General features: G+C 42.0%; 1 protein-coding gene across 10 annotated transcripts in view; it reads left to right on the forward strand.

Moving 5' to 3' along the window:
* Positions 1-14,202, forward strand: part of LOC112248453 (fibroblast growth factor receptor 1-A-like) — a 45,856-nt gene that overhangs the window by 12,917 nt on the left and 18,737 nt on the right. For all 10 annotated transcript variants that reach the window (XM_042320536.1, XM_042320539.1, XM_042320537.1 and 7 more), the window contains exon 2: positions 3,436-3,616. In XM_042320536.1, the coding sequence (XP_042176470.1) occupies positions 3,463-3,616 (154 nt within the window). In that variant the 5' untranslated portion in view covers positions 3,436-3,462. The remainder of the gene's footprint in view (positions 1-3,435; positions 3,617-14,202) is intronic.

Below are 14,202 nucleotides of genomic sequence, written 5' to 3' on the forward strand. Positions count from 1 at the left end.
ATAACAAATTAGATCAGTTGGTTTAGCACTTGTGAGGCACTGTGGAGCATGAATTTAAATAATATCCGTTTTAATTTTACTGGACTGCATCTGATGGTCAACGAGGTCAAATCACGACATCAGTGATCTTCAGGTCGGAGCTCTAGAAAGATGCCCAAGTTTCCGAGTTGGATGACCGTTAAACAATTTTTTTTCCTTCCTACCACGGTCCCTGCTCTCTCCTTCCTTTCCTCCGATGAGACTGAGAGAGGTGACACAGTCTTCCACCTGATGGCGCAACTCGAGTCGCACCGCATCTGCATCATGCACAAATTCATGTTGTTCCTATGACCAGAGAAAGTTAAATATTCCTTAATAATTAAAATTGACACAAGCTAATAGTAATTAAATGTAGGGCTTTCCATACTTGGCTACTCATTCATTGCAGTGGCAGCCCGAGCGGAAGTACAGAGAAGCGTGTTTTGTAATAGTGTTGAATATAAACAGTGACAGTGCTGATTATAAACTTAAACATGAACTCACTCATATAAACAGCAGCTCTTTGCTGTATTCGTTGAGTCTTTCTATGGTCATGGTTTTAAAAGTTATTAAATCTTACGTAGACTAGTAGCCTATTAAACTTGGCTTTGGCCAGGATCATGTAAGCTCTGTAGCCACAGTGATTTGAGCTATCTGATTGGGCAGCGCAGTAGTTGCACTCGATTTAGTCACAGATTTGCCGGTCTGCCGGGTAGGCGGAGTTTGTCTCATGAGAACACTTTGCTTACCTGGTGCACAGGACTTTTGAATCAAGTGCACCTACCGGCAACTGCCCAAAACAATTTTTAAAAAGGAGCGCAAGCCTTTATCGTTCATTGGCTTTTCTACAGAAATATTTGGTGATTGACTAGGAATGCCTTGAAGATCGATCTTGATCAACCGGTTGGCGACCACTGGAGTAGACTGATACCCCATTTCATTGCTTCACATTCCAACCTTGTTTAACATTATCTAGTCTAAATATGGCATGATTCCACCAATTGTAACCTTCTACATCACTTTCAAAGAGGTACTTTTATGTTGAAGGAAAACCGCAAATTCCACTCTTGTGCCTAATCCTTATTGTGGCTAGCTTCGGTCCGGTCGAGCCTCTAGCCAGATGAAGCTAGCTGGCTGCTTATAACGTTAGTTTTGGTCAACAGGGTTAAGTAGCTGGCTAGCTATTTATTTTCATGAACTGAAGTTAAATTTCAATAGGCGAACAAGTGGCTACCTAGCTAATACTTACTCACAAGGATTCCTAAATCGTTGCTAAGAATAATAAAAATGACTGCAGTTTCTACTGGTCATTGTTTTCAGGCTGGTTGTATTAGTGCTAGCTTGGCACAAAGCTAAAGCTAGCTACCCCAGAAGTTGCGGTCGAACAAATAATTCTTTATTACCAACGCGGTATTGTAAACATTGTTCGTGGCCTATGTCTGCTGACTTTTTCGTACAGCTTTGACTGCTACTGATAGTAGTGGTGGCACTTGGCTTGCACGTGCAAATTCAGAACACACATTATATAATAGAACTGTGTTATTTGACGTGTCAAATACGCAAAGACCCAAACGGCGTTCCATAGTATGCAGTGACGATATCACTGTGACTCTGGTAGGGCAACATCTGAAAAATAGCGCACTTGATAGTGTGTACCGGTGCTCGACCAATCGTGAAAGCCAACATCACCCCTGACAGAGAACGGTTGATTGGCAAGGAATTCCATTATCTTGGCGTTAATGGATTTCGCCTTTGAGTTGCCTCTGAAATGTTCTTAATCTTTCAAATGACTGCTCGACTTGTGGACGACTCGATGCACACAGCAGACATTGTGGGCTAGGTTAGGAATGCTGTGTTGCACATGTAGGGCAAAATTTTACTTGGTCATTACGTCACGTTATATAGGTATGCACGTCAGCTTTGACATCTGGTTTGCACTAGACATCAGGCTGATACAATGTTGGAATTTTTAGCTATTATTGTCCGATTCCGATATGTTCACCAATATTTTGTGCATCCCTAATCATTACACAGGTCCCCCTTGTGCTGTAAACAATAAAAGGCCACTCTAAAATGTGCAGTTTTGTCACAACACAATGCCAAAGGTGTCTCAAGTTTTGAGGAGTGCAATTGGCATCCTGACAACAGGGATGTCCTACAGAGCTGTTGCCAGAGAATTTAATGTTAATTTCTCTGCCATAAGTCGCCTCCGTTTTAGAGAATTTGGTAGTACGTCCACTGGCGTCACAACCGCAGACCAAGTGTATGTTGTTGTATGGGTGAGCGGTTTGCTAATGTCAACGTTGTGAACGGAGTGCCCCATGGTGGCATTGGGGTTATGATATAGGCAGGCATAAGCTACAGACAACGAACACAATTGCGTTTTATCTATGGCAATTTGAATGCACAGAAATACGTGACGATCCTGAGGCCCATTGTGAGACCTTAAAAGAAAATGGCCATCTGTGATCAACAGATGCATATCTGTATTCCCAGTCATGTGAAATCCATAGATTAGAGCCTAATTCATATCAATTGACTGATTTCCTTATATGAACCGAAACTCAGAAAAATATTTGAAATTGTTGCATGTTGTGTTTTTATATTACCGCTCAGTATAATTCTCTGGTGCAGCGTTAGTCTTTCAAGGTGTTTGTTTTACATGAACAACATGTTAATTTGGCATTAAATGCAATAGTCATTGTGAGAGAAATCAAGCTGTTTCAGTTTTTAGCAAAGCTCAACATCTACTTTTCCTCAGCATGCTAAAGGCATCTGCATACAGGTTCAGTTTGCTCCTATCAGAACTCAACTAGGTGACGTGAATGTCTGTTTTTGCATACTCCCTTAAAATACCTTTGCTTGAAAAATTAGAAAAAATTGGCAATATTACGGTTTGTCCCTCTTGAGATGCCTTACTCAACATACAGTAACTCTTCCTCAATAGTCAGAATCAATCTAAGGTAAATCAAGAAATCTGTCATTCATTTTGATGTTTTTGCCGAGGAGGCCTTAGTCACGCAATTTTCATTCTAAGACGTTTTGGTGCAGTATTTCTCAAGTGAAAGAATTTGCATGAAAACTAGTCGTCTGTCACTGAATAAAATCAAGCACTTAATTGAAGAATTCCTACTGTTGCCCAATCACCAACGGAGGGGCGTAGACTACAGCTACCGAACTTTGGCTTGCATCAAGAAAAATGTTGTTCAAACAGCCGGGGAAAAAAACACCAAAACCAAAGTGTCACCATTTCATCTTCATATACGCGCTATCTGTTTAGACTGGGAAGCATGCGGTAAGCCCAACTCTCAGTTTAGGTCTCATGGGTATTCATGCAAGGCTCTCAAATCATAATTTTGCATTTTGTGTTTCACATGTCACGTGAGCACAGTTTCACCTTGTTGTCTGTTCCTCCAGTTTGGCACAGTGAATGCCTCAGTGCTGATGCCCCAGAGGTCCGGATGGAGTTCCAGTCACAGAGTAATCAACAGCTGTAGCGCACCCCACAGGATGTTGGCGGTGCAGAGTATGCTGGTGGTTCTGGCCTTTCTTGCCCAGATTTTACCCTCCCAGGCCCGGCCTGCCATCCCAGATGAAGGTAAGACTCCCCTCCCTGGCCCCTAATTTTTTTATTATGTTTTATTTTATTTTAAATATGGCGCCAGTCCATCACCTAAATTGTATGTCTACTTGTCACATTTCTCCTGATCAAGTTTTTGTGGTCAAAATGAACCACAATATATTTGACTGGCTCTTATCCCAGACCCTTTTGAAATAGGTCATATGCTGCCCTTTTTTATTATTAATGTACTTCAGTAGATGGATTTAGAGAAGATGTAGTTACCAACATAAACAATGGTCTAAATTTGTAATTTTATTTTACAAGCACTCCATCTTACCTGTAATGCTTTTATTCCTCTGGTCTCTATAGTTGTACTATAATCTAGAGACTTTTCCAGTGTTTTAAGTTTCTTTGTAGTCACAGTGCAGCCCCCACCCAATTCCCTGTATGAGCCTAACTGGATCTAGTTTGACATGGCTCTGTTTCTACTATGTTCTATTGTTTTAGCACTGAAATAGCTATGTTTATAGGTTGCCTACAAAAAGGCAACCCAATAGTTGCACAAGCTCGGCTGAAAAAAAGGAAAGGGGTCACTGAAACAGAATCCTGAAAAATGTGTATTTTGGATAAATTCCAATAGTGTAATGGCTGCCTGGATTTGTGGGTGTATAGTTCTGGATGCTTCCACTCAGCAGTCGGAAGTAGAGTGCTGCAAAAGGAATATAATAAAGCCCAGCATTATAATTAAAGTAATTATGAACGAGGGTATCTTGGGCTGTAAGCCTTCTAAATAAACTAGGCAAGGCTGTGTTTATCCCAATACCGAGGGAGGGGAGGGAGTAAATGTCTCCCATCTGTAGCCTCAGGCCCAGGCAGCTTCACTACCTAGCTAGCAGTCCCTGCTCCTCTCCTTCTCTTTTGTAATGAAAATGTTTGTTGTTGTTTTTTGCCAGATGGAATAGAGTAAACTACCAGGAAACTATAAATTAGCTGTTAAAAAGAAGAAAAAAAACATGAATCCACTTGGAGCCCTTCCTAAACCATAGAGAGTGACAGTGTATATTCTTACAGCTAGAATGAGAAAGACTGGAGGATGTATTGCTGGTGGAGTGGGGAGCTTGATGCATTCTCTCCACCCACTTTTCAATCACCAAATGGCCAGGTATTATTTAGGGCCCCCTCTGCTTTTCTTCCAGCCCCCCTCTCTACACTACTTGGGAGTGCATCACTTTCCTCATGCTTCCCCGCTGGGTGACTGATTGCTTCAGCTGTTCACAAACAATCACGGCAGAATTATTTGGTCACATTCTTTTTGTCATGGGTGGAAAACAAAATAGCTTATTACGTGGAAATTGTCATGTTTTTATGCATGTCACTTAGTTCCTTTAAAAACACTTTTTTTTTGCTTACTCTTGAGTATTTGTTTGTGGCTTGTTTCTCTTTGAGGAGGATTGGGTTGAAAAGGCCCTCCTCAAAAGGAGAAGTCTCTAAAGGAGACAAGTCATCGAATGGTGGGGCCGCATGGGAAAACTGTTTCCCAGTGGATTCCTTGAACTGTGAGATCTGCTTCCTGTACTGAGGCCTGTGGCGCTGTCAGTCAAAGCAGAAAAGACACTGACACTTCAGTAGAGGACTCAAAACCCAGAGCTGCCATGGTCACTCTAATTCAGACTCTCTTCAGACATAGAGGGGTTTAGAGGCACAGTACAGAGAGAGGGGGTTAGATGGAAATGTTGGTCATTTGCTCAAAGTTTTTCAAAGGTTATCCCTTCCATGTAAACTTTTGGGTTTGCTAATAGACCCTGTGTTCTATCACTTCATGCAATTCCTGTCTGTTGTCACGATCAACCCTTCACTCACTCGGTCGGTCGTATCAGTGGGGGGAGACTGGCCACCAAGAGTGGTCTTTCTGCTTACGCCATCTCCCTGCTTTCACTGAGATCTCTGTGCTGCAACTCAACCATCACTCCGGCGAGAGCAGGAAATCCCAACAGTCATTCACACGGCATATTGCTTCCTATCTGGAAGCCAGCGCAGGTTCTATAGACTGGAGCCAATGTGTTCAGTTTTTGGAGGCAGTCCTGTGCTCATAGACTCGAGCACTTTTTTTTGTTGTTCAAACCCTGTGTTGCATGCTTACTTCTCAGACAAAATCCCTTTCATGATTTTGTGTAATTAAGTTGATTTTCAGGGTTGTCAATCAATTTTTCCAAATGGTTGGAAGAAAGCATGCCAGCAAGACTATTCCAGCTGGGTTGCTTTCTGAAAATATGGTCCCTAATTCATCTTAATCCAACCATGGAAGCAGAAGGATCAACTGAGCCACAACTTCCTCATGGAAAGCTTACTACTTTGGTTTGACTGACTGTCTATTCACCTGTATTTTTAGTTACACACAGATATCCCTTAATGAATGTCTACACTCATTCCATCACTATTTACAATGTTAATTTAGGTCCCACTGTGACACAGGGTATACATTTAGATGACTCTTGATTTTGAAATACATAAACTAGTAAGTGGCCTCAATTAGACATTGACTCAATGCTTCCCACTTGATTCTCCCATTTTGGAAGAAATAAAAAATAAGGGTATGCAAAGTATGTCTGCTCCTCAATAGTGAGGCCAATGCTGCAACTTGTTGCTGTTTGTGATCCCAATTGTAATCATAAGACTAGATTGACTTTGCTCGACAACCGCGACAAGTCAATGGGATATTTAAGAGCCGTCTGCAGCTAGATTGATAGCTGGAATGTTGACATAGCCTTATCAGCTTGATAGACTTTAGGAGGGAAAAAACCAAAACAATATTATGGCCCCACACAGAGTGTGGTGGACCTCTTTATGTTTTAGCCTGTCTCAATTAGATAGTTGTGGCCCATCCCTAAATGCTGCTGCTTCTTCCCGTTCCCCCCTTCCCTTTGGTTTGAGGAGAAAGTTGATCTTACCCTCTGGCCCCTTTTTACTGCTGGGATTAAGGACATGTCAGACATGTGATCCAGGAAATACCTTTACTAGGCTCAACTGGGGTCACCATGGCAACTGGCACTAGATCCTGCTGCTGCACGCCCCCACTTGCTCTCTCCTCTCTTGTGTACACGCTCTTGCTCTCTCTCATACTCCCCCTTATTGTTTAGAACCTTTGTTGAGATGGAGAGAGTGCTTACCGTGATCAGAATTGCTAATGCTGTTCTGAGGGTAAGGTATACAGTATGGGTGTGGTCCCTGGTTGAAGAGCCTAGTATATGCTACATTGTACAGTGCATTCGGAAAGTATTCAGACCCCTTTTTCCACATTTTGTTACGTTACAGCCTTATTTTGTGGCGGCACGGTAGCCTAGTGGTTAGAGCATTGGACTAGTAACCGATAGGTTGCAAGTTCGAATCCCCGAGCTGACAAGGTACAAATCTGTCGTTCTGCCCCTGAACAGGCAGTTAACCCACTGTTCCTAGGCCGTCATTGAAAATAAGAATTTGTTCTTAACTGACTTGCTTAGTAAAATAAAGGTCAAATTAAATTTAAAATGTATTTAAATAACATTTTTCCCTCATAAATCTACACAAAATACTCCATGACAAAGTGAAAACAGGTTTTTAGGAATGTTTGTAAATTTATTACGAATACAAACAGATACCTTATTTACATAAGTATTCAGACCCTTTGCTATTATACCTCAGCTACATCCTGTTTCCATTGATCATCCTTGTTTCTACAATGTGATTGGAGTACACCTGTGGTACATTCAATTGATTGGACATGATTTGGAAAGGCACACCGGTCTATATAAGGTCCCACAGTTGACAGTGCATTTCAGAGCAAAAACCAATACATGAGGTCGAAGGAATTGTCTGTAGAGACCCGAGAAAGGATTGTATCTAGGCACAGATCTTGGGAAGGGTAACAAAATATTTCAGCAGCATTGAAGGTCCCCAAGAACACAGTGGCCTCCATCATTCTTAAATGGAAGAAGTTTAGATCCACCACCTGGCCAAACTGAGCAATCGGGGGAGAAGGGTCTTGATCAGGGAAGTGACCAATAACCTGATGGTCACTCTGACAGAGCTCCAGAGTTCCTCTGTGGAGATGGGAGAACCTTCCAGAAGGACAACAATCTCTGCAGCACTCCACCAATCAGGCCTTTGTGGTAGTGGCCAGACGGAACCACTCCTCAGTAAAAGGCACATGACAGCCCGCTTGCAGTTTGCCAAAAGGCACATAAAGGAAACAAGATTCTCTGGTCTGATGAAAGCAAGATCTTTGGCCTGAATGCCAAGCGTCACATCTGGAGGAAACCTGGCACCATCCCTACGGTGAAGCGTGGTGGCAGCATGCTGTGGGGATGTTTTTAAGCGGCAGGGACTGGGAGACTAGTCAGGATCGAGGGAAAGATGAACTGTACAGAGATCTTTGATGAAAACCTGCTTCAGAGTGCTTCGGTCCTCCGACTGAGGGCGAAGGTTCACCTTCCAACAGGACAACGACCCTAAGCACACAGCCAAGGCCATGCAGGAGTGGCTTCGGGACAAGTCTCAATGTCCTTGAGTGGGCCAGCCAGAGCCTGGACTTGAACTCGATTGAACATCTCTGGAGAGACTTAAAAATAGTTATGCTGCAGCGCTCCCCTTCCAACCAGACTGGGCTTGAGAGGATGTGCAGAGAAGAATGGGAGAAACTCCCCAAAAACAGGATTGCCAAGCTTGTAGCGTCATACCCAAGAAGACTCAAGGCTGTAATCGCTGCCAAAGGTGCTTCAAAATACTGAGTTCCTCTGTCCTGGACCTGGGGACTGGGAAGATACCAATTGCTTGAACAGACAGTTCAGTACCTTTTAACCCATCAACATCTTGCACAAAGACCATGCAGTCAACCATGCAGTCAATCTCTCAACTTTGAGCAATGAGATATTGACATCCATACCACTGACATTTGCTCTCCATGTATACAGTGCCTTGCGAAAGTATTCGGCCCCCTTGAACTTTGCGACCTTTTGCCACATTTCAGGCTTCAAACGTAAAGATATAAAACTGTATTTTTTTGTGAAGAATCAACAACAAGTGGGACACAATCATGAAGTGGAACGGCATTTATTGGATATTTCAAACTTTTTTAACAAATCAAAAACTGAAAAATTGGGCGGGTTCTGCCTGTACTTAGCTCCATTCTGTTTCTTTTTTTATCCTGAAACTCCCCAGTCCTTAACAATTACAAGCATACCCATAACATGATTCGGCCACCATTTACGCTTGAAAATATGGATAGTGGTACTTAGTAATGTGTTCTATTAGATTTGTATTCAGGACAATAAGTTTATTGCTTTGCTTTTATTTTATTTTTACCAATAGGTGCCCTTCTTTGCAAGGCATTGGAAAACCTTGGTCTTGTGGCTAAATCTTTGTTTGAAATTCACTGCTCAACTGAGGGACCTTACAATTATCTGTATGTGTGGGGTACAGAGCTGAGGAAGTCATTGAAAAATCATGTTACACACTATTGCACACAGTGTGTGTTCAACTTATGTGACTTGTTAGGCACATTTTCACTGCTAAACTTATTTAGGCTTGCCATAACTACGGCCCTATGAAATCCGTGTTTTTTTTCCAAATTCCTTTTTTTCCTTTTTCATTTTTCTGAATTCTGTGTTTTATGATTTACGGACATTTTATCAGAAAGCGTGTCTAAAAATGTGAATGAATAAAACGTCAATTTAATTTGTAATGATGCAACACAACATTGCACGGTTTTTTATCAAGGCAAGTGCATCAATAGAGTTCTAAGTGTTTCATTATAAATGGAAAAAGTAATGCAAGAGTCTAGTCAACATTGCAGCAAGCAATAGGCAAAACCTACTGCTATACTTAGGTAAAAAAGTGCTTCTTATACAGTGGGGCAAAAAAGTATTTAGTTAGCCACCAATTGTGCAAGTTCTCCCACTTAAAAAGATGAGAGGCCTGTAATTTTCATCATAGGTACACTTCAACTATGACCGACAAAACGAGAGAAAAAAAATCCAGAAAATCACATTGTAGGATTTTTAATGAATTTATTTGCAAATTATGGTGGAAAATAAGTATTTGGTCACCTACAAACAAGCAAGATTTCTGGCTCTCACAGACCTGTAACTTCTTCTTTAAGCGGCTCCTCTGTCCTCCACTCGTTACCTGTATTAATGGCACCTGTTTGAACTTGTTATCAGTATAAAAGACACCTGTCCACAACCTCAGTCACACTCCAAACTCCACTATGGCCAAGACCAAAGAGCTGTCAAAGGACACCAGAAACAAAATTGTAGATGTGCACCAGGCTGGGAAGACTGAATCTGCAATAGGTAAGCAGCTTGGTTTGAAGAAATCAACTGTGGGAGCAATTATTAGGAAATGGAAGACATACAAGACCACTGATAATCTCCCTCGATCTGGGGCTCCACGCAAGATCTCACCCCGTGGGGTCAAAATGATCACAAGAACAGTGAGCAAAAATCCCAGAACCCCATGGGGGGACCTAGTGAATGACCTGCAGAGAGCTGGGACCAAAGTAACAAAGCATACCATCAGTAACACACTACGCCGCCAGGGACTCAAATCCTGCAGTGCCAGACGTGTCCCCCTGCTTAAGCCAGTACATGTCCAGGCCCGTCTGAAGTTTGCTAGAGAGCATTTGGATGATCCAGAAGAAGATTGGGAGAATGTCATATGGTCAGATGAAACCAAAATAGAACTTTTTGGTAAAAACTCGTTGTGTTTGGAGGACAAAGAATGCTGAGTTGCATCCAAAAAACAGCATACCTACTGTGAAGCATGGGGGTGGAAACATCATGCTTTGGGGCTGTTTTTCTGCAAAGGGACCAGGATGACTGATCCGTGTAAAGGAAAGAATGAATGGGGCCATGTTTCGTGAGATTTTGAGTGAAAACCTCCTTCCATCAGCAAGGGCATTGAAGATGAAAACGTGGCTGGGTCTTTCAGCATGACAATGATCCCAAACACACCGCCCGGGCAACGAAGGAGTGGCTTCGTAAGAAGCATTTCAAGGTCCTGGAGTGGCCTAGCCAGTCTCCAGATCTCAACCCCATAGAAAATCTTTGGAGGGAGTTGAAAGTCTGTTACCCAGCAACAGCCCCAAAACATCACTGCTCTAGAGGAGATCTGCATTGAGGAATGGGACAAAATACCAGCAACAGTGTGTGAAAACCTTGAAGACTTAGAGAACGTTTGACCTCCTGTCATTGCCAACAAAGGGTATATAACAAAGTATTAAGAAACTTTTGTTATTGACCAAATACTTATTTTCCACCATAATTTGCAAATAAATAAATTTAAAAATCCTACAATGTGATTTTCTGGATTTTTTTTCTTCTCATTTTGTCTGCCATAGTTGAAGTGTACTTATGAGAGAGGCCTGTAATTTACATCATATGTTTAAGTGGGAGAACTTGCACAATTGGTGGCTGACTAAATACTTTTTTGCCCCACTAAGTGTTTTGTTATAAATGGAAAAAAGAGTCATGCAAGAATCTAGGCAATAATGCAACAATAGGCTACCTATGGAGCTATCTAATGAGCTCCTATGTTGGTCCATTGTAAGTTTTCCATCTATCACAGACATCTCCATTGTATTACATGATTGTCAGCCTCTGTGTTGAACTCGGTGAGTGCCTCTCGCTTGTCTGTGAGTAGAGTCTTGTATTTGCTGAAACTCTTCTCACAGTCGACTGAGCTGACTGGGAAGTAGATGTAGGGCACTGCCACTTCTGCAACTCTTGGTAATCTCACACTCAGGCACCTCCAGTAATCAGCAAGCTCCAAAGCAGGTGAGGGCTCACTGGACACACAGTGCTGATAGGCAATCCATTCTTCACTGAGCTCTGTTGATGGGCTTGCCATGGGTTTCAGTTGTGTGTAGGCTTCAATCTGCTTTGCCATGGCTGGGGCCTGCCTAGGATTGAACACCCTAGCCAACCTGTAGACCTCTCTGGCTGGATGTGTGTCCCAGTGCGTTGAGAACTCTGAAGGTCAAGTGGAATGCATCATGGAGATGGTCAAGCACCTCCCCCCTCTCTCCAATCCCCATCTTTCTCAATAGCTCATCTGTCTTGGCACCATACTCACATGTTTTTGCCGTTCCATTCACTAGGTAAGAGCCCAGATCCTCCATGACATTGTATGCAGACACTGCTGTGGGACGGTGGGTTCCTTCCAGGATTGACAGAGCTGTCATCAGTTTGAAGCAGCCCTCCGAGATAAAGGTTAGCTTGACAGTGAGGGCCTGCACCTTCTCTGATTCCAGCTGGCTGAGGATGTTTGTGACTGCCTGGGATGACTTTTCTGCCAACAAAAACTCTCTGTACAGATGAACGTGCTCTGCATGGTACTTCCCTGCCTCAAAACAGCTATTCCATCTGGAGCTCACGGCTTCAGGAGGAGCCTTGTCCTGCACAAACTCCTTCATAATGAGGAAGCTCACCCATCTTTTCTTTCTGGCAGGCTTCTTGAAGGAGACAGATCTCATCCATATCACAAGTGATGCAACTTCAGAGAAGTATTTGTTGTGCTGCCAGGTCTCACCCACCAGATTGACATGGCAGAGACCGGTTACATGGACACTGTTGGGTGTAACTCATTTCAGAACCTCCTTGTATGCTTTCAGGCAGTAGGAGGCATTATCTGTGACCACTGCCCAGGCATCATTCAGGTTCAGATTGTTGCTGTGGAGGGAAGCTAGTACAGCTTGGGAAAACATCCACCAGAAAGTACTGGTTTTCAACACTGCAATGAAAGATAAGGAAAAACAGGAATTATGTTTTAACTGAAATAAGTGTTATTTAAATTGCAAGTGTGAACACTATAGATACAGCGATAGTTGGAGAGTCAGACAGCTGCTGACATTATGCATCGCTATATTTCACCACGATAGCTCGTCGTTTGTAATATCACAATTTGCATGCAGACAATTGACATTGCAGAATGTAAATGTAGGCTATTGCAACGGTATATTAATAGGCTGTTAACTCACCAATGATGATGTTTAGACCGCTGCAATCCCTTGCATTTGTTGTCTCGTCAACAACCACTGCAAATTTCTTCCCACGGATCTTCTGTAGAATGGCAGTCATATGTTGGTCGAACACATGGGGCAGGTGGGTTTTACTGAGACTGCTTTAATTTTCGGCAACGCTCCTCCCTGTTTGCCATACTTCACTAGAAGCGGCCGTAGCTTTCTTAGCTTGTCAGACTCGGCGCACAAAGTCCTGAATAAATTCTCGTCTTGAATCTGCTGATGCGCTTGGACAAGAAATGGTTGTTTGAAGAGGTATGCTCTGGCTAAAATGATGCTTTTCCTTGTTATTAACATGGGCTTTACACTTCAAGTGGTCATCACACGTATTGTTACGGGTCCAATCAATAGTATGTTGACAGAATTTGCAAAACAGCCTTTCGCCTGACTCATAATAGTCCGTTGGGTATTGCTCTGCTCTGAATTTAGGGGTTAGGGTCAAATTGTTTAGTTTTTTTGACATGTTTCTCAAAGTGATAGCCAAGTTGTGAGGTGAAAATGGAATTATTTATTGAGGCCTACTCGTCTGTAATTTTACAAATATAAAATAATTTAGGTTACTGCAATAATTAGGCCTACTTTTGATTTAAAAAGTACCAGGTGGCTTGTCCTTACTTATAGACAAAAAAATTTCACCTCTTCCACACCAATCTAGCTACCCTACAGTGCTTGTCTTTCATTATTTGGTCCGTTATGCATGAATATGAAGGCTCAGCGTTTGTTGTTTGAATGTCATGCCTAAGGTTGCTTATCTTGTCAACAAAAAAAGTTATTCAAGTGGTTGGCAGTATCAAAGGGTTTTGTTATGAACAAGCCATCTGCCTCAATGAAGGATGGAGCTTAGTTCGTTTTTTTTTATGCCTTGAATTTCATTTAAGCTACTCCAGAGCTTTTTACTATCATTCTTTATATAATTTATCTTTGTTCCATACAGTTTTTCAATTCATCTATCCATGGGGATTTGGCTGTTTTAACTAATGCAGCAGAAATCTACTCTAAAGCAGTATCCACACCTATCGAATGAAGTAAATCATAATAGCTATATTCAGAAAAAATAAGTTCCGAAGACTGGACCTGAAATTGTGTATGAGCGATCAGAGGTTTTTCAATGATTCCTATGTCAAGGATGTGAAAAATATTTGTTGGTCTGATATGTGTAATGAGGAACAACCGAATGCCACACGTGAAGTATATATGAAACTGCTTCTTCTAGTTACTGATAGGCATGCGCTCATCAAGAAAGTGACTGTTAAGATGTGGTCAATCCACGTGGATGATTTAGTTCCTGTTTTGTTTATAAATACTATGGTAGGTTGACTGAGCCAGAACCAGATTGCAGGCATCAGTTACAAATTGAAGCTTATTTTTGAATGGACAGCTTGATGACAACCAGTCAATATTTAGGTCACCCAGAAAATATACCTCTGTTGATATTATTATCGACCGTTTCAACAGTCGAAATACAAACTTTTAGGACTCAGTGGTCTATTCACTTCCTACGAGAATAAACTTTAGGTAAGGCAGATGAACCTGTTGCCATATTACTTCCATATATTCTGATATGAGATCC

This window comes from Oncorhynchus tshawytscha, linkage group LG04 (genome assembly GCF_018296145.1).
Source record: "Oncorhynchus tshawytscha isolate Ot180627B linkage group LG04, Otsh_v2.0, whole genome shotgun sequence".
NCBI classification, from domain to species: domain Eukaryota; kingdom Metazoa; phylum Chordata; class Actinopteri; order Salmoniformes; family Salmonidae; genus Oncorhynchus; species Oncorhynchus tshawytscha.